Source organism: Hemicordylus capensis, chromosome 5 (genome assembly GCF_027244095.1).
Source record: "Hemicordylus capensis ecotype Gifberg chromosome 5, rHemCap1.1.pri, whole genome shotgun sequence".
Lineage (NCBI taxonomy): Eukaryota > Metazoa > Chordata > Lepidosauria > Squamata > Cordylidae > Hemicordylus > Hemicordylus capensis.
In genome coordinates this window covers 134,718,002-134,738,268 of record NC_069661.1, presented here as the reverse complement: position 1 = coordinate 134,738,268, position 20,267 = coordinate 134,718,002, and the positions used below count along the sequence as shown (strand labels likewise).

At 46.9% G+C, this 20,267-nt stretch overlaps 2 protein-coding genes across 7 annotated transcripts in view; both read left to right on the top strand.

The window, feature by feature from the left end:
• Positions 1–908, top strand: part of SAMM50 (SAMM50 sorting and assembly machinery component) — a 34,721-nt gene extending 33,813 nt beyond the window's left edge. For all 4 annotated transcript variants that reach the window (XM_053252891.1, XM_053252892.1, XM_053252893.1 and 1 more), the window contains one exon: positions 745–908. In XM_053252891.1, coding sequence (XP_053108866.1) covers positions 745–790 — 46 coding nt within the window. In that variant the 3' untranslated portion in view covers positions 791–908. The remainder of the gene's footprint in view (positions 1–744) is intronic.
• A 14,256-nt stretch (positions 909–15,164) lies between these two features.
• The window catches only part of PARVB (parvin beta), a 90,266-nt gene continuing 85,163 nt past the window's right edge, over positions 15,165–20,267 (top strand). Inside the window, exon 1 of one of the 3 annotated variants that reach the window (XM_053257705.1) lies at positions 15,165–15,474. In XM_053257705.1, coding sequence (XP_053113680.1) covers positions 15,360–15,474 — 115 coding nt within the window. In that variant the 5' untranslated portion in view covers positions 15,165–15,359. Of the gene's footprint in view, positions 15,475–15,897; positions 16,045–20,267 lie in introns of those variants that run through there. The other 2 variants (XM_053257704.1, XM_053257707.1) reach the window with 2 other exon arrangements.

Below are 20,267 nucleotides of genomic sequence, written 5' to 3'. Positions count from 1 at the left end.
ATTCACAAAATGGCGGCTAGAAATAACCTCTGCAGTAATTTCCGGTTGCCTCTGACCTCTAGATACATGGAATTAACCCCTTCTTTTTGGCTGGATTTCATTTGTGCATGCCAGGGTCGGGTGTCAATCACCCGTCCGCAGATATACGAAACTGCAAATGGTGGGTCCACAGATACGGGTTTTTTATTGTATCAGCTGTAGGTTCCAAATGGTCTTCAGGTGCACTCTCACATAGAGCACACTGGAATCATTGGTGCATGAGGGAGTGAAGACATTAAAATCAAGGTCCATATTCTCTAGGAATGGTTGCATTCAGTATAACAGACTTAAAAAGTGTTCCTGGCTGCAGTTGCCTCTTGGGAATCCTGGAGCTCTCCCAGGCTTCAAGCCTGTTCTTTTCAGGAGGTATGTGATTGCATCCAGGATAGCCCATCCCACTTCCCCTAGAATATACTCTGTTCTTATTTTAACCTGATTCCAAGCATAACTTCTGATGTGATTTAGCTAAAAATGAAAAATAGAACAAGGTTTCATCAGCATATTTTGGTAGGCTCTTACCAAGTTTCCACTTAATGGAGAAGAGAATTTAGTCTGTAGTATTCAAATAGTTATAGGAGACACAGAAATGCAACAGCTAAACAAAGTTTTGTGCTTAAATGTGTTTGGGCAACAACACTTGTGTTTTTTAAATTAAAACCACATAAATGTTATGTATCTCACTAGTAATATCCTTTGTTTTTCCAGGATATGTGATGGAGTTCAGTTTGGAGCAGGAATAAGATTTCTGTAATGTCACAGAGTCTGTATTTGAATTAAAGTATGGCATAGTGGTGACCCTGAAATTTGTACTGATATAATTATGTATGAACGATTAAGTCCAATAAAGAAAATTGGAGGAAAAAATTGTGCCTAATGGTGTGTTGCATCCTTGATTGATAGGACAGGGGGATCCTAGTTATTTAGGTTGGAAAAAGACTCTTGTTATCCTGCTTGGCTCCTTGACTCAGGAGACATGAAGAGAATTTAGGCTAGGTACAGCTATAGGCGGTGTTATCTGCCCAGTGTTGTCTCCTGCTAACAGCAAAAAAGAACCTTATAAAAGTGGTGATTCTCTTTATGTAGCAGGGGGAGAACAACTGGCCCTATCCATCCCCAGCACAACATTAGGGATGTGCATGAACCTCTTCAGAGGCCCTTTTACGAACCTCTGAACAGGTTCGAACACTAGCCGGTTCAGTGAGTTTGATGGCAGGGGTGGGATAACTTTAAGGGTGGGGGATGGTGCACTTTAAGAGGGGAGAGGATGCTGGCTTGAAAATCAGTCCGGCAGGATGGCAGCTTACCTCCCTGCCGCCCCATCTGCTCTTCGGACCAGAAGTAGACAGAAGTAGCTCACGTGCATGCGCACATCAACACGCATGTGCCTCATGTGCGCATGCGCAGAAGCTACGTCCACCTACTTCCAGTCCGAAGAGCGGATGGGGCAGCAGGGAGGTATGCTACTGCCCCGCCGGACCAATTTTCCAGCCAGCACTGGTGGGGGGGGGGGAGCAGAGGGAGGGGTAAGTGCTCCCTCCCCCGCCCTTAAAGTTATCCCACCCTCGCCATCAAACCGCCCCCCACCTCTTCCGTGCTCATCTCTACGGAGCATCCCTCCAGTGGCTGTTGCTGGTGTCTATCTTATGGGGTTTTTTTTAAGATCGTGTGCCCTTTGGAGACTGGGATTCATTTTTTTAAAAAAATTACTTCTGTGTACCCCTATGTATCTTACATTTCTATGTAAGATGTACTTTGGCAACTTTTGTTGAAAAGTGGTATATAAATATTCTTCATATTCATATCCCAGATCTACTGGTTTGTGTTACAATATTTGAGAAGGAAGTGAGCAAATGCCATTGGGATTCAAAAGATTTGCTTCTCCCAAGTAAATTTACTATAGAATAGCACAGTGGTGTGCTAATTGAATCCTTCAGTCCGCATGTTGCAACCTTTCCTTTAAGTAAACTTACTTGAGAGGAGAAATAGTGGCATACTGCTTGAATTATTCAAATAGCACAGTTCCCCAAGATTAGCATCAGGTGCTATTTCAAGAACAGTAGGAAAGAGGAGATAAAATTTAGCTGCTCCACTTCTGAAGTTTTTTCCAACACTTTAAATGTAACTGGCATAGGGTGCCCCTTTTAGTTAAGACGAGTAACAAAAAAGATACTGCAATAAGCCTCAAAATCGTATTCCTTGTCAATATTGAATCCATTGAATTAATAACTTGAAACTTGATGTGCATTATCTAAGAAAAGGCGTGCCGTCAAGTTGATTTCGACTCATGGTACACAATCTACGAGTGCCTAACTTCAAAGTGGTTGGATAAAAATTGACAAAGGTACAGCAAATTAAAAGTGCTGAAAATTTGTACATTTACCCTTTTTTGTCATATTATATGACAGACATGTCACATTTCTTTCAAATTTTGATGAAAATGACTGATGTAATCTGTTCAGGTTTGTCTAGAAAGGCAATCCTTTCTTGGATGGTGAAGTAAAGATTTTCCTACCCCATTAAAGCCTATGGCTACTAAGTACTGGCTGAGTTATACAGAACATGGCCTGTTTAAGGATGAAGCCAGATTGCCAGTACATCTGCATGGAGAGCCAGCCAGTGAATTCTATTACAAGTACAATGCCTATTGCATTCAGTATGGAATGTGAATTCTCAGGGAATCCAAGGGGTGGGTAGGGAGGAGAAACATGGACACGTGGGGAAAACCAGGTGAATAGAGCACTGTGAGTGGCAGTTTGAGGGGAGCATGCAATGGATTTGAAAAGGCACATAAACACACACATGCAAACAAAACACACATTTACACAGCACACATGAACGCAACACAAACGAATGTACATGCAAAAAATACACGTACACTAGGTACACATGGATACTTGCATACACACACACACACACGTATCAATCAGTCATCTTTATTATGGTCCTAGACCAGCATAAAACAAGACAAAAGGGTATATGATATAATAACATAAAAGCAATAGCAATCTATAACACTGTAGAGTTATGAAATCTACAACCTCAGGGTATAAGGCCTAAGCAATGAGGCTATGATCCTGCAGCATAGTTAAAATCTAATCTAACCAGATACAAAACTATTACAAAAACGTGCACATACACAAGCCCATGCAAACGCATGCAAGCACATGCACACAACAAAAAATGTGCACATAAATATACTACACAAGTACATGCAACATAAACACATGAACATGTATGCACACAGAGCACAAGCATATGTACACGAACGTACCATCTTAAACAATGCACACAGACATACAGAAACATGAATGCACACACAACACAAAGACACATACATCTCGCCCATTCTCTAGGAGTTTTCAAAGATTACAGAGAATGGATCTGAGATTGCACCTGCAAGTTCCTTCAGCACCCCCAGATGTAAATCATTCAATTTTTCATTTTTTAGATTTATATCCCACTCTTCCTCTGAGGAGCTCAGAGCAATGTACATGCTTATTTTTATCCTCACAACAACCCTGTGAGGTAGGTTAGGCGGAGAGATACATGACTGGCCCAGAGTCACCCAGTGAGTTTCCTGGTTTTTGAACTCGGGTCTTCCCGGTCCTAGTCCAACACTCTAGCCACTACACTATGCTGGCTCAGCTGGGCCTGCACATCTAAAACTCATTTAAGATACCTACGTCTTGGTTTTTTCATCTCTTTACAGTTGTAAGGTACGTTTTCCTCCTTCATTTGTGCATCTGTTTTTCAGCTGTGGCAGAGGAATATGAATACGATAAATATTTATATACTGCTTTTCAACAAAAGTTCCCAAAACGGTTTACATAGATATAAATAAAATGGCTCCCTGTCCCTCACAATCTAAAGAAACATAAGATAGACACCAGCAACAGCCATGGGGGTGGGTGGGTGTTGTGCTGGAGGTGGATAGGAAGGGGCATGGAATATTTTCTTAGCTTCTGGCTTGAACATGCTGGTGTCATAGGCATACTGTGCTAGTTATTTCACTTTGGGGTATGTGTTCAAACTTTAAATGCATTGGTCTCAGAGAGAAAGGTACATTGGTACTCACCGTGAAGGTGTCTTCTGGCTGGTGTAGAAGAGGTCACCCAAGCTTGGGATTACATCCCCCCCACATGCTCCAAAAGGCAGGAAGTAGTCGTACTTGAAGATCCTTAACCCAGTGCATGTGGGCGGATCTCCTCAGTGCTTAAAACAGCTCAAGCTACGGAATGAAAACCACAGAACACAACAGAGAATATACAACAATATACAAACAATAATGCGGAGAAAGACAGAAAAACTGTCCCCCTACAACCAGATCATCAGCTCCAGCCTAACACAACCTGGGCGGGCCTTGGGTGACCTCTTCTACACCAGCCAGAAGACACCTTCACGGTGAGTACCAATGTACCTTTCTCGGCTGGTGTAGGAGGTCACCCAAGCTTGGGACATACCACAGCACCAACCACGGGAGGGAAAATACCCAAGCTGGAGCTACTGACCCGGAAGGACCTGTTGCAGGACCCTCCGACCAAATGCTGCTCTGGCAGCTTCATGTTCATCCAACTTGTAATGCCTTGAAAATGTAAAAGGCAACGACCAAGTAGCCGCCTTGCAAATCTCTTCATGGGACACCGGTGAAGATAACACAGTGGAAGTGGCTGCCGATGTAGTTGAGTGCGCCGTAATCTGACCAGGCACCGAAAGTTCTTCATACAACATCGTAATGCATGAATGAACCCATCGAGCAATAATGGCTGAAGAGACCTTGCATCCCATCTTAGAAGCCTTAAAGGCCACAAAAAGAGCATCTGACTTACGAAAAGCCTGCGTCCGGTTGCACTCCTTCTCTGCAGGGTGACGAGCATCCGGACAAAAAGAAGGTAATTAAATGACCGCCTCACGATTAAACTGAGACTTTACCTTAGGGATAAACGAAGGATCCGGGATAAGTCTCACAGAGTCCTTAGAGAAATTACACAAATTACTCTCAACTGACAGAGCCTGCGATTCAGAAACCCTCCTGGCTGATGTTACAGCTACTAAAAAGGCCACCTTCCAGGACAGCATCTGCAATGATACAGATCAAAGTGGTTCAAATGGCGGAAACTGCAGACCCCACAACACAATATGCAAATCCCATGACGGAAAACGATGGCAGACCAGAGGAGACAACAAAGCTGCCCCCCTCAAGAACTTGCGTAGAAGAGGGTGCCACGCCTGAACAAACGCTGATGAGGAAACAACATCTGGATCAAGCACGCCGCCTGGTGTTTAAGCGTGTTGGGTTTCAGACCAAGCGCAAGGCCATCCTGAAGAAAAACCTAGTAATCCCCTCGACCTGCACTTGTCCAGCTGCAGGGAGAGCTTTGCTGTCCAGCGCAGAAAACTACGCCAAGTCGATTGGTAAATCTTGTTGGCTGAACACTTTCTAGATGCAAGGATGGTAAATCGGACCTTGACACAGCAGAACTGGATGGTCTGGCAAACTGAGTGGATGACCTACGGTCAAGTCGACGATCTCAGAAAACCAAGGCCCTCTGGGCCAAAAAGACGCAATCAATATCAGGGATGCCCGGAAACCCCGCAGCTTCCTGAGGCAACGGGAGAGCAGCGGCACTGGAGGAAATGCATTCAGCAGACACGGACGCCATGGCACCGATAGCGTATCCGTCTCTTCTGCCCCCAACATCGGGCAACGTGAGTAAAACCTCTGAATCTTGGCATTCTGAGGATATGCAAACAAGTCTATCTGGGGACATCCCAGCTTGAGGGTGCAGGCCCCATTCTGCCGGCTGGATCTCCTGCCGTCTTAGCCAATCTGCCCGAACATTGGAAATTCTGTTTACATGATGGTCCAGAATGGATATTAAGTTGTTCTGTACACATTAAGATATTCCTTCCCTTCACCAAGGGCGTGAAGGCTCTTAGGGCCAGAAAGACAGCCCACAGCTCGAGCCAGTTTATGCTATGGAGCAACTCTTCCACCGACCAAAGCCCCTGGGCAGAACTGTTCCAACAGTGAGCCCCCCAGCCCGATAGACTGGTGTCCGTCGTGACCATCACTCTCTCGGGTTCTATGAACAGCTTGCCCTTGTCTAGGTTCCCCGGGCCGTCCAACGAATCGACTCGCGAAGAGACACCTAGAGAGGAATGTTCTTGTCACGTTTGAGGGCAATCCTGTGCTGGTAAAGGAGGAAACCCCACTGTAACTGGCGTAGATGAAAACCTCGCCCAAGGCACCGAGTCCATAGCCGCCACCATGAGACCCAACAAACTTGCTAGATTGAGAAGGCTGGCCCACAGTCTCGAAGCAATCACACGAGCCAGTGACGTTAAGACCTCCATCCGATCCTGTGGCAGAAACAGTTTGCCTACTGAGGTGTCCATTACCATGCCCAAATGACGAAGGCTCTGTGTGGGCATCAGGTGACTCTTGCCCACATTTATCAGAAACCCATGCGCACGTAACACAGACATTGTTCTGGACAGAGCCGACTGAACTGCCCCTTCTTGAGCAAGTTGTCGAGGTAACAATACAGGTGGACCCCCTCAGTGCATAAAGTGGCCACTAGCAGACTAGAACCTTCATAAAAACTTGGGTGGCTGATGAGAGACCAAAAGGAAGGGCTCTGTACTGATAATGCCTCCCCATGTAGCAGAAGTGGAGTATATGTCGACTGCGTGGATGAATGGGGATGTGTAAATACGCCTCCTGGAGATCTATTGAAGTCATGTAGTCCCCCATCTGCAATGCCTCTGAGATGGTACAAAGGGTTTCCATCCTGAACCTCCTTTTTATCACAAAACGGTTGACTGGGCGTAGGTTGAGAACTGCCCTGGCCGATCCGTCCTTTTTTGGCACTGTAAAATCACAGAATAGATGCCCTTGCCTCTCTGAAGAGGTGGGACCTCCTCTATGGCCCCTATAGCCACCAGATACTGAATGGCCATGGACAACCCCTTGTGCTTTTCCGGTTTCCCAGATCTAGGGGTAAGGAGGAATCTGTTTCCTGGGGGGCTGGCCAGCTCCACTTCGTACCCGTGTAGGCTAATGGAAAGAACCCACCTGTCGATGGATTCTTTCCAAAACAGTCCAAATGGCAGACCCCCACTTTGCCTGAGTGGGAGTCAGAACTGCTGCTTTGGGGCCCCGCTGCTGGTTTCCGAGAGACTGATGGTTCTGCTGAGTGCACCCTTGCCTGCCTTGGCCTCTGGATCTGTTCCACTGCGATCAAAAAGGCCTAAAAGGCTCCCTCTGACAAACTGAGGTCTAAACGCCCTGAAGGTTTGCATCGGTCTATGATTAAAACTCTTGTCCTTCTTCCTAGGAGCTGATGGCAGAGCCCTGCGGTTATCCTTAGTTTCAATGAGGACCTCTTTCAGGGCCTCATTCCCAATTAGCTTTCCCCCCAGCATAGGGAACAGCAGCTAATTTAGCCCTAGACGTATTATCAACTTCCAAAATTTTAGCCATATGTTGCGTCTTGCCAGGACACCTGCACTGACCGCACGTGCCGAGAACTGAACACTGTCCAGAGTAGCATCCGCTGAAAAGGCAGCCGCCCTCTGCAGACGAAGTAGCTTATGCCACATCTTAGACTGATTAGTGGGAGGGTCATTGGGTAACTCGCCAACCCACAAGACTGATGCTCTAGACACCAAGGACACAGTGGTGTCAGCTCTGATGGCCACTGCTCAAGCCTCGTGGGCCCTGCGCAGTGCAGATTCTGCTTTTCTGTTTTCTGACTCCTTAGAAGAGGAGTCCCCATCCTTGGGTACCACTGTGCTACTAAGTAGGGCCCCGAAGTGAGCAACCGTAAGTGGCACCTTCAGCAAGTCCAGAGTCTCCTCCTCAAAGTTGTACAATTTGCTAGCCAATGTCAACATACGCTTTGGGAGTCGCAATAGCTGCCCATTCCTCCTTGATGGTCTTAGTAAAGCCCTCAGGTATCACTGATTTAATCTGCGGTACCTTAGCCTTAGGCAGCACCAAGGAGCCCTTGGACACAGGAGAGATCTGTTCCTCTGTAACTGGCTACAGATCAAGCGCAGCAATAGCCTGGTTAATTAGTGGCTGAAAATCCACCATAAGAGAGAGCCTCTGACTGTGTAAGTTTGCAGCAGAGTCCTCAATCATCTCCCCATCTTCCGAGGAGGAGGGCCCCTTGTCTGGGTTGCCCAGCAATGTCTCTGACCCACTGACCCTGGGTCACAATAGATCTGGGGAGTCCTCTCCAGACTCATCTGAAGACCTCCCTCTACGCAAGGGCACAGAGTCCTGGCGTATAGCCACCCTGGGCTGTTTAGCGGGCAACATCTCCTCCTGAGAGTCTGAGGGCGACACATTCATCACAGCCTGCCTTGCAATGCCTTGCAGGCTTCCGCGCTTTAAGCGCCGCTGCCAGTGAGACCTGAACGGCCTCCTGAATCCAGCCCTTTGCAGTGGCAGCATCAGGGGGAACCCCCACATTCCCTGTAGGAGTAGGCCCTGAGGGAGGGGCCACATAGGGGGCATCTGCACTCACCTCCTCCCCCCCGAGCAAGTCCCGATCTTACCGGGGGGAGCTGTTCATGGCCTTCTGGGTGCTCCGACGCCCCATCCACGGGCTCAGCACCGCCTGCCTCATCATCCTGCACGTCTTCCCCGTCTGATTCCGACAGGCTCTGGGGCGGCCACTCCTGCTGACGTTCCTTTCAGCGTGGCCCCAATACTCGCTGAGGCAGTCCTCCTCCTGCACGCCCAACTGCTAGGGAAAGGAGTTGGGGGGGGGGGCGAGGCCAAACATCACAGGCTTACCTTGCTTGCGCTGCCGGGCGAAAGCTCTCTCACCAACGGGGCCTCCTTGTAGGGAAGCCTCCGATTCTGGTGCCACCACTTGTGTCCTGCTACGGTGGATTGCTGGTGGCATGAATTGCGCCCAGTCTCCTCACCGGTATCTGGCCACCAACGGGGCCTCCTTGTCAGGAAGCCTCCGATTCTGGTGCCGCCACCTTCGTCCTGCTTCGGTGGATTGCTGGTGGCATGGATTGCGCCCAGTCTCCTCACCGGTATCTGGCCACCAACGGGGCCTCCTTGTAGGGAAGCCTCCGATTCTGGTGCCACCACCTGCGTCCTGCTTCGGTGGATTGCTGGTGGCATGAATTGCGCCCAGTCTCCTCACCGGTATCTGGCAACAGAGAGGACCGCTGTGGCCTACAGGCGCCAGCAAGGTCATCTGATACATCTGCCATTTTCCTTACAGGATTTGCGCAGTCCCGAGTTTTTGGCGGGAACAGGCGCTGATGGGCGGATCTCTCCCTAATAGCCAGGAGTCCGAAGGTCTTTTTAGCGGACATCGGCCAAAAGGTCGGCAAGAGGTGAGGAGAGGTAACGAATAACAGAAAGGACAGTAGAAGAACAGATATGAATTTTTTTTTTTAAATTTAAAATTATTATTATTATTATTTTTCTTTAGTAACTAGAGAGAACTAATAGTAGTAGAATACCAGGTGAAGAATAGATTGGAAATAGTCAAAAACAATAGGAATATAAGCAGAAGAAAAGAAGAGGCCTAGTTAACTAGGCCAAAGCCAGCGAGCTGTAATGCGAGCCTTCTGGAGCAAAGGCAGGAAGTAGAACTGAGGAGATCCGCCCACATGCACTGGGTTAAGGATCTTCAAGTATGACTACTTCCTGCCTTTTGGAGCATGTGGGGGGGATGTAATCCCAAGCTTGGGTGACCTCCTACACCAGCCGAGAACAGATCAAATTTTAAAAGTTATTCTTAAAAGAATGGCAATCAGACATTCAATATCAAGAGGTACTTGTCCATGTACAAGCTTCTTGTATCTTTGGTTTTTATTTTTTCACACAGATACAGTTTCAAGTGTCAACCCATTTCCTAACCTAAGAGCCTTTGCCCCAGCCCAACTGACTCTCTCAGATGTTAAAAGCGAACTCTTCCTCAACCATCTGCGTATCCTCTTACCTCAACAATCCATGCTCTAATCAGTTCCACCCTCCTATTCGGATGCATCTTGGAGCACAATTCACTATACTGGGGAAACACCTCTACAGATTATCTTGGGTGGATTGGCTGTTAGGCTAACACATTGCTTTGTCCACTGCTGTGAGGTATTATAACTATTGTACAATAAGGTGATATATAAATTGGAATAAATAAATATTTATTTGTTTTAAATAAACTTTGAGATTTGACAGGTGGCTGGGGAATCTTCAAAACATGGAGCCCTCACAAAGCTACAATTCCCAGTGGAGGAATTCTGATAATACACCTCTCTATAGACCAAAGGCTGCTATTATAGCACATCTGTGGACTGGACTACCCCACCCCTCTGAAGGCAGAAGACAAGGGCTGGGGCAGCCCTGGGTTGCAACCTTCATGCTCCAAAGATAGAGAGACCTTATCAGTGCATTGTTCCCCATGGCAAATGAAGGGTGAAAACTATAGTTTATGTAATAATAATATTATATTACATAATACCATAAGGAGTATTATTAAAGGGGCTCAGTCAAGATGAGCAGCAAAAAAAGGCTCTGCCGTAAGCCTCAAAGGTTTATTGCTTATAAATATGACAACTGTTGAGCTAATATCTTAAAACTTGGAATGTGAGATCTATTGGATGAAGTCTAAACATGTGCCTGATTTCAAGAAGAATGGATAAAAATTGCCACAGCGAGTTAAAAAGTGCTGGAAATGGACACATTGATCTCCTGTCCAAACTTTTTTCAGGTTTCTTTCACATTTTGGTTAAAATGACTGATGCTTGTCTAGAAAGAGTACCTTTTAGTGGGTTTGGTGAAGTTTTGAACAGTGGTTCAAAGTTTTTTAAGGTTTCAACCTACTAGTGGGAATGTAGGGTTGCCAACATCTTTGCTTGAATGCAGGTCCCAGTTAAGGTTAGGGAACAACAATGGCGGCCAGTGAGGGCAGCCCCAGAGGGCAATGAGGGTGTGGGGAGATACTTTTTTTTTTTTAAGGGCGAACTTGACAGCCACTGGGACTTGGTATCCTCGATCCTGTAGGAAGCAGCCAACCCAGCATCCCACAAGGAGGCTGTCCTACCCCCACTGCTCACCTGGCCTCCATGCATGTGTGGCAGCCAGTTGAGTGATCAGCACAGCAAAAGCTTTCTCTCAGCCCTAGGGAAGGGAAGGGAAGTTTACAAATGGCTGCTGCACATGTGCAGGGTTGGCCACTGCCACTTCCCAGAGGATCAAGGATGCCGGCTGCGAATGGCAACAACGTTTGCCCTTTTAAAAATATATCTTTCCCCCACCCTCACAGTCACCAGGAGCTGCCCTGTCCAGCCATCGTTGCCTGGGAATATGGGTCCCAGTTACAGTTCCTAACCCTAGTAGGGATCTATATTCAGATAACAGAATGTGGGCAACCCTGTTTGTTCTAACCAGGACTCAGAAAAAGGGACCTGTGGCAAGCATGGCTGAAGCTTCAGCGCCATCGGTCTTGCAGCTCAACAGCTCAGCATGGAAAGGTGAGGAAGGATCCTCTCTAGTGGAAGAAGCAGACCTGGAGCTAGGTGATACAGAGAGTACCCCTGCCCTTGGGAGCTTGGGAACCCTCGGGGACATAGTTTCAGGAGGCCCAGGCAGAGAGTAGATTGTTGAACATCACTCCTTGCACAACAGAAGATATTGGCGCAGTGTTAGTCTCTCCCTGGCATCTCCAAGATAGGGCTGAGAGAGACTCTTGCCTGCAACCTTGGCGAAGCTGCTCCCAGCCTGTGTAGACAATACTGAGCTAGAAGGACCAATGCTCTGAATCTATATGGCAGCTGCCTATATTCCTAGTCTGTATGCCAGCCTTTACGTTTTCTCCCAGGGTTTCTTAACCAGGGTTTCTTAACCTTGAGCCCCCAGATGTTGTTGGACTACAATACCCAGGCCATGTCTGGAGATTCTGGGAGTTGTAGTCCAACAACATCTGGGGGGCCAAGGTTACAAAATCCTACATTAAACAATAGGCAAGCTAACTACACTCAGCTTGGTGCGCCCTTCAGGAAGGCAGCCTCAGTGACCTCAGGAGGAGAGCTGTGGCAGCAAGCATGAATTGTTCCCTTTGCTAAGCAGGGTCCACTCTGGTTTGCATTTGAATGGGAGACCTTGAAGAAGCCACTGCTAGTCTATGTAGGCTCTACTGAGCTAAATGGACCAATGGCTCGGTAGAAGACAGTTCCTCTTGTCCTATAACTGCCTGGCTGGTGTTTATAAGCCCTAATCAGCTTAAGTGCTCCCACACGAACCTATCCAAAGCTCACTTGATGGCTGCACAGGAGAAGGGGACTCTTTTCTGTGTGAGTTCAGCTAGTACCCTCCCTCCCAAGGTTCTGCCACCTTGCCAAGACCTGGCTGTTTAGACAGGCATTTCTGATTGTCAGGCCTTTTCTGCTTTCTCTAACACCATGGTTCTGGCTTTGCTTTGATATCATTTCTAATGTTTTTAATGTATTTTACAGTTCTAAATTTGGTTATAAGCTGCCTTGAACTTAAAAATAAGTATCATCTCCTTTGAAACAGAATCACTTTCTTGAAATAGGATCTTTTAAACTTAGGCAGAAACGAGCAACAAAGTGTGGATTTGTTGCATTAAAACTATCTGGAAGGTATCTAAAACTGGTTATATTGGTTGATATTTTGGTTGTTGGGTTTACTTATGTACAATCGTATGGAAGACAAGAAACAATATGTGTATGTAAAACCCTGTGGATGTATATATATAACTGCACTGCAATTATTAAAAACCAGCACGGTGTAGTGGTTAGAGTGCTCGACTAGGACCAGGGAGACCCGAGTTCAAATGCCCATTCAGCCATGATACTTACTGGGTGACTCTGGGCCAGTCACTTCTCTCTCAGCCTAACCTACTTTACAGGGTTGTTGTGAGGAGAAACTTAAGTACGTAGCACACCGCTCCGGGCTCCTTGGAGGAACAGCGGGATATAAAATGTAAAATAATAATTATTATTATTATAATTAATAAATAATTAATTAAACATGCAGATATTTTGCATGGGGCATACAGGAGCCACTGTACAATCAGACTGCTTAGAAATGAATGTGTTGGACTAGGACCAGGAAGACCTGAGTTCAAATCTCCATTCAACCATGAAACTCACTGGGTGACTCTGGGCCAGCCTAACCTACCTCACAGGCTTGTTGTGAGGATAAAAATAAGCATGTACTCTGAGCTCCTCGGAGGAAGAGCAGGATATAAATGTAATAAATAATAAATGTATGGAGGTTGACTCCAGGATGCAGGAAACATGTCTGCCCTGAGTGCTATCATGTCAGCAGATGCTTAGCAAAGCCACATCTCCATCTCATTTTGATCCAATTTATTCATGGGGTGTCTCTACACATCAGAATCATACTCCACAGAATGGTGGAGTATCCCAGGAAAACATTTTAGAAAGTGCAACTATTTTTGGACACAGATACTCCAAATTAAGCTCCATTTGTAAAGCTGCAACCTGTATAATTCTGCTCACTATATGAACAGCACCTTGCGGTCTCAGCACTAAATTTGGGCTGAATTCCGCCCCCATATGAATGCATGCCAAGCCTTCATGTGCAAAAAAAGCTCCATGTGGAAAAGCTCTAGGATTTTCAGGCAGGAGTCTTTCACAGCCCTGCTTGGAGATGCTGCCAGGGATTGAACCTAGGACCTTCTGCATACAAGCAGATGCTCTTCCATTGAGCTATGGCCACATTGGGGAATATTTGACAGCACTCACATATAGTCACCCATCCGAATGCAAACCATGGCAGATCTTGGTTAGCAAAGGGTGTCCCCACTCACAAAGGAGAGAGAGTGGGGAGGAGGGGGAGGGAATGTATGGGAAAACCAGAGAGGGTGAAGGGGAAATGTGTGTGTGTGTGGGCGGGGGCTTATTGTGATTGTGCTCAAGAACACCGTGTGAAAACATAGAGTGGTTTTTGTTGTTGTTGTTTTTACAGGAGCACCAGGCACATAGCAAGCTGCCTGGCAGCCCAGGGACAAAGTTCCCCATGCCCACTCCATTTGCAAGGCCTCCCCCTTGAATTTTTTTGGGGGGTTACTAACCTCACCGCTGCCTTCCACAGCCCCGCTGCTCATACTGACCATAATCTTCACCACTGGGGGTTGCAGGCCACCCGCCCATGGCAGTGGCGGGCTTCTCCCCCACCACTCCCGGCTGGCGTGTGGCTTCTCAGGCCTGTGCGCCTGCACACTCCAATTATGGATAGTGTGGTGTGTCGTGCTGTCACGACATGTGACACTATCCGTGTGCAGGTGCACAGCCTCGAGAGAAGCCACGGGCTGGCCAAGAGTGAGGGGGGAAAGGCCGCCCAGCACCACTGCCACGGGGGGTGGCATGCTCCCCTTGGTGGTGAAGATTATGGGCAGTATGAGTGGCAGGGTTGTGATGGGCAGCAGCGAGCAACAGGGTAGCAGCAGGCACCAGTGGGGGCCCCTGACCAGTCCGGGTCCAGGGACATTTGCCTTGTCCAAGAGATGCTACGCCCCTGAGATGCACTAATACGTTCCACAGTGTGTTTTGTGTGCTGAGCACTATATGAAACCATGGTGTGTGCCTAAGAAGAGGATGCTTATTTTGCAAGCCCCCCCCCCCGCCCATTTGGGTCAGGATCCACAATTACCTAGCTGCACTCCTGCAGGCCCAGCAGAATCATAAGCCTAGGTTCTTTCTTTCTTTCTTTCTTTCTTTTTTTAGTTTTAAGAAACAGAAGCTGGTGGCCTTCCCATGGGAAGCACATGCTCAGAGGCAGTTCCTTTTCGTTTCCGTGTGTGTGTTTCTCATCAAGGCAAAATCACCTCATCCTCAGCCCATGGTGACTGGAAGCAAAAGTTGGCAATTTTAGCCATTCTGGGATCCCAACTTCACTATAACGGAGGAGGAGATCTGTCCTTTCCGTTGGCCTGAGACAAATCCCCCTTTTCTCTCTTGCAATGCAAGAAGACAAAGTCGGCAAGCCGCTCCGGACCTTAGACTTCCACGCCATAGCAGGGCGCTGTGGGGGAGGATGGGAGGGAAGCTGCTGTCTCAGCAGATCCCACCCATCCCACCTCCTTCCCTGGACTGCAGCCCTCCCTCCGGTGACCCCCCCTCCACCCCCACGCCGGCGTATCTGTTAGAAAGTTTAACGGGGCGGGTGCTGCTGGCTAGTCCTTTTAACCCTCTCTGCGCCTGCTACATGTAGCCATTGCCCAAGGACGCTTCCCAGTTGCAAAGGAAATCCTCGCCTGTGGCTTTTCTGCGACGACGCCTACCCTTCCCCCAGTGCACCGATGTCCTCCTCTCCCATGCGGTCGCCCACCCTGCGGCCTCACAGAATGAAAAAGGACGAGTCTTTCCTGGGCAAGCTAGGCGGCACGCTGGCTAGGAAGAAGAAAGCTAAAGAAGGTGAGTGTGTGCTATGCCTGCGGTCCTGCTGTGCCTTCTTGGAATTGGAATGGGGGGACTAGAAAAGCGGAGGTGGGAGAGCGAGAGAGGTTAGATGGGAGTTCGCAAAAGCCTCGGCCGCGCCTTTTCACGAACACACACACACACACACACACACACACACACACACACACACACACACACACACCAGTGGGGCGATCATTGGAACAACTAGGCTGAAGACAGAAGTACCGCTTTAAATGGGGTGGAAGGGATTGAACACGCATTCCCTGAAAATGTAATTTGTTTCTACCACACTTAAAAACGTTTGTCTTCATCCTTGGATTGTCTTCTTCCTAAACCTTGTTGTTTCCAGTTGCTTGGAGACTTCCCTCACAAGTTTAAAGGAGAGAGTTATCGGAAGTTTAGGGCAGCACAAGGGAACGGGAAGGGTGTTGCAGAGTTTCACATCAGTTCTGTTCTGTCTCCTCTAGTTCCTCTTGCTTGACTTGCAGTGCTGGGCTCAGGGCTGATTTCTGTGAAATGACTGACTCTGCCTGAATAGAGCTGATAACAAACATAGAAGTGGAGGTGAGAAGTCCCCAGTTCAAATTAATTAAGGGCTGGTCTCAGCTGTAACCTGACCCCCATCTGCTGCTGCAAAAAATGTGTAATACAGGGAATACTACCTTCCTCTTTCCAGGGAGATTCTAATGATAGATTAGGTAACTTGAATAAATAATATTTGTGCATAATGCTTGACAGAGTAACATGGGTGGGGTGGAAGAGACAGGTCTTTTATCCTCCGATATGTCCATCTAAGGTTGGCAGTGGCAGAGAAAACAGAGGGAGGGATGGGGGAGGCCGGGGTGGTGAGTATGATGATTCTGGTAGGGTTCTTGTGCCTTTCACAGCTTCAAAACCAGTAGAAAGAAAAGCTTTTCTCACGATGTTAGGAGAAGCTTGGAGCTGCTATGGTTGTTAGCTGGTCATTAAACTAATGGAGAGAAGTGGTTATGGTCAACCTTATCTCCTCCCCCACCTCTGCATGCAGTGTTAAAGGGTCCCTGTGTCTTTAACAGCTGCATTGAAGTATGGGTAGTTGAAGCTTTTTCTGGTGTGTGGGGATTTAGTAATGGGAAAATTTATCTGCTGGTTTTCTAGTTGTTATGCAGCTAATAGCACAGGAGCTTCCTTGGGAAAAGGAACCTGGCAACCCACTGCCTAAAAGATAGCTTGTGGACAGCAAAGTGGAGAGGGGCTATTTAGCCATTTTATTAACAGAAATGGGGAGGCAACTTATACCATTTTCAAATATGACAGAAAGAAAAATACATGGTTCTTCTCTCTGTCTGTCATTCTACTAGAAATGTGGGTTCTCCCAGTATCTGATTTGCAGACGAGGGCACATGCATAGGCCCCTCTTATGCTGCGAACATGCCTGGACATTGAAGTGTAGAAGCTGAATGTTGCTTCACAGCTGCAGACCTTAATAGTATTTGTGACTTGTTCATCCCATTCCTATTCCCCTATTAACTGAGCAAAGAGATGCCTTTCAAAGTGGTGATTCTCTTATATTTAGCATGGGGAGAGCAACTGGCCCTATCCAGCCTCAGCCCAGCATCCCTTCATTGCCTGTTGCTGGTATCTGGCTTATGTTTCCTTTTAGACTGTGAGCCCTTTGGGGACAGGAGACCATCTTATTTATGTATTACTTTATTTTTCTATGTAAACTACTTTGAGAACTTTGGTTGAAGAGTGGTATATGAGAACAAGTTCTGTGAGGCTGCTTAAGGCATCCTACCTAAGATATCTCCTCAGACCAGATGATGTGAAAAGAAGTTCTCTGAGGTAGGAAACTTGAAGACCACTGTCCTTGAGGACTGCTTCTCAGACTGCATTCTGGGGCACCCTAGGTCCTCCTTATCAGGGGGTCCGCAATGATAAAAACCAGTCAAGGAAGATGATCTTCCCTGGAAAAAGCTTGTGTACTACAACTAAACTTGCCTTGCAATATGCAGCTGCAAGGGAATATTATTATTATTATTATTATTATTATTAATTTACATTTTATATCCCACTCTTCCTCCAAGGAGTCCAGAGTGGTGTACTACATACTTAGGTTTCTCCTCACAACAACTCTGTGAAGTAGGTTAGGCTGAGAGAGAAGTGACTGGCCCAGAGTCACCCAGCTAGTATCATGGCTAGTATACCCAGCTAGTATCATATTGGGGCCCAGTTCAGACGTAATACAAAACCATGTGTCCAATGGATCTGCGGTTCTGCATCCCCCTCTCCCCGCTCTCCCATCCACATTTGGACATTGCAGAGAGGTGGGGAAGCTGGCTGTGTGGGCTGCCTTCTTTTCTGAAGGACAGCCTGTGAAGCCAATAGCAGCTGGAGTGACGGAGGAGCTTTCTCCCTCAACTCCAGCTTGGGAGAAGGCTAACAGCGGTGTTGCATTCAAATGTACTACTGCCACAGGCAAACTGGAGGTTGGGGCTATGAAACCTAAAGATAACTGAAGGTGACAAATGGAGTTTGGGGAGGGAAACCGCAGGTCCATTTTTCCCTTTAACTGTAGTTCCCTGGGTTTTGTCGTTTGATCAGTGAAACCAAAGGTTTCCGCCTGAACCCAACCTGGGTTCAGTGTTTCCTGTAACAGGGATTTCCAGATGTTGTTGACTACAGCTCCCAGAATTCCCAGCTGCATTGGCCTTTGGCTGAAGATTCTGGGAATTGTAGTCAACAACATCTGGGAATCCTTGTTACAGGGAACACTGCATGGATGTGTTCTAGAGATCTTCTCAAATTGTGCAGGGCAGTGGTGAAACCCCATGGGTCTGATTAGTGCCCTGCATGAGCCAAGTGTGCATGTAGAACATTCTTCACAATGGCTTCCATGACTTCTGCTCAGGAGTTCCTTGGCAGATGCCAAATGTGGAAAAAGTATCCCGAGGATAGAAAGTTTGATGGCGGTGCTCCATAGTCACTGTAAAAGTATGTTGTGCATCAGCTGTGGACTGGTGACTGCACACGGAGTCTCTCTGAGTGGTGGCTGTCTCTACATGGTCCATGTAACCGATGAACCCTACAGACTTGACCACAAGCTTTTACTGTGTAATATCACCACAGACCATTCTTGTTTTTGTTCTGGTCCACTTGCAGTTGTGTGGCAAAAACTACAGAATCCACATGGTAACTTATTGCACGTAAAAGAGTTGACTATATGATAACAGCAGCTGCATGGAACTGTTTAGCTGCAACATAGTGACTGATAGCTATGTTCATAGCTACAAATTTTGTGGTAATAGGCTGGCTGTGGGGAAATGGCTTGATTACCAAGCCAGAGGTTGCCGGTTTGAATCCCGGCTGGTGTGTTTCCCAGACTATATCGGGCAGCAGTAATATAGGAAGGAGCTGAATGAAAGGCATCATCTCCTACTACGCAGGAGGAGGCAATGGTAAACCTCTCCTGTATTCTACCAAAGAAAACCACAGGGCTCTGTGGGCTCCAGGAGCCAACACCGACTCGATGGCACACTTTACCTTTACCTAGGCTATGAGAGAATGCAAAATGGTAAAAACTTAAATTCAAGTAGTTTAATATGCTTAAAGAAAGTTAATTTTCACTAAAATGCAGTTTTATTAAAATTCAAGCGACAATTCCCAAGTGCTTTGTCATTCTTACTACCTTTGCACTCAGTGGCCTGAACACTAAAAGTAGACTTTCTTCTTTCTGAGTAATAAAGTAGAGCACTTGTTGCATGTTGTTTTCCTTTGCAAGCAAAAAGGTTTAGAGATTGACTTTTCCACACAACTCTCAGGGACCTATTTTGTTGATGCACAGTGGGCTTCAGAAGAGAAGATTGGCAAAAATTGCCCTTTTGCTCACTCAAGCCACAATGCAACAGTAGTCTGGAATTTGCACTGCTGTATGCACACAATGCTAGTTAGGATATCCAGCATTCGGGGCATAGCGAGCGGGGAGAGTGGGCCTGTGTTCACTACACGGGTGGCCTCCGCTCTCCCGGTGGCACCCTTCCCCAGTGGCAGCATGTGTGCTCATGCACGCATGCACCCCACTTACACAGCTCCACCCATCCTCCTTCCATCAGCTCGGAAGGAGCTATTAGGGTAAGAATTATCTCCCTTCATAGGAACCCACTTGCTGTGTGTATGAGTGAGAGAGAGAGAGAAAAAATCTGGACATGAATCCAGATTGAAAGGAGGCAACTCCAGAATAGTGACTCATACAAAAATACAGTGGGCAAATATCTCTGAGGCAGAGGGTAAGTCTGTCACATCTTTTCACTGGAAGTTATTAAATGGTCAGGCTACATTTAATGAAATGATGGAAATGAATTGCCTCCCTATTCCTGCTCCCAAAGAGGTGGATTGGAAGGAAGCAAGGCCAGAGCACAGAATAATGTAAACACATCAAGGAGCCCCTTGGATATTTTGACATTGCAGGAGACTATTAATTACTACTACTACTACTACTACTTATGATCTGTGTTCCCTGAACAGTTTGGAAATTACTGAACTCATTCCCTTCCATTTCCTGTCCCTATTGTCTATGTTTGCCTGTGTTTTTAATTTTCATGGTCTTTTGCTTATAAAGCGACCCAAGGCAGATAATTCACATGTCTGTGTAAATGTGTTCTTGAGGACAGTCGGGAGGTTTTGTTTGGTAAGTAAAACATTTGTGTGGAGCAGGTCTAATTGGATCTTATGCATATTTTTCCATACAGGAATTGGACAACCAATGTGCTGTATTGATAGTCTGAAGGTGCCTCTTGAATCTAAAATGT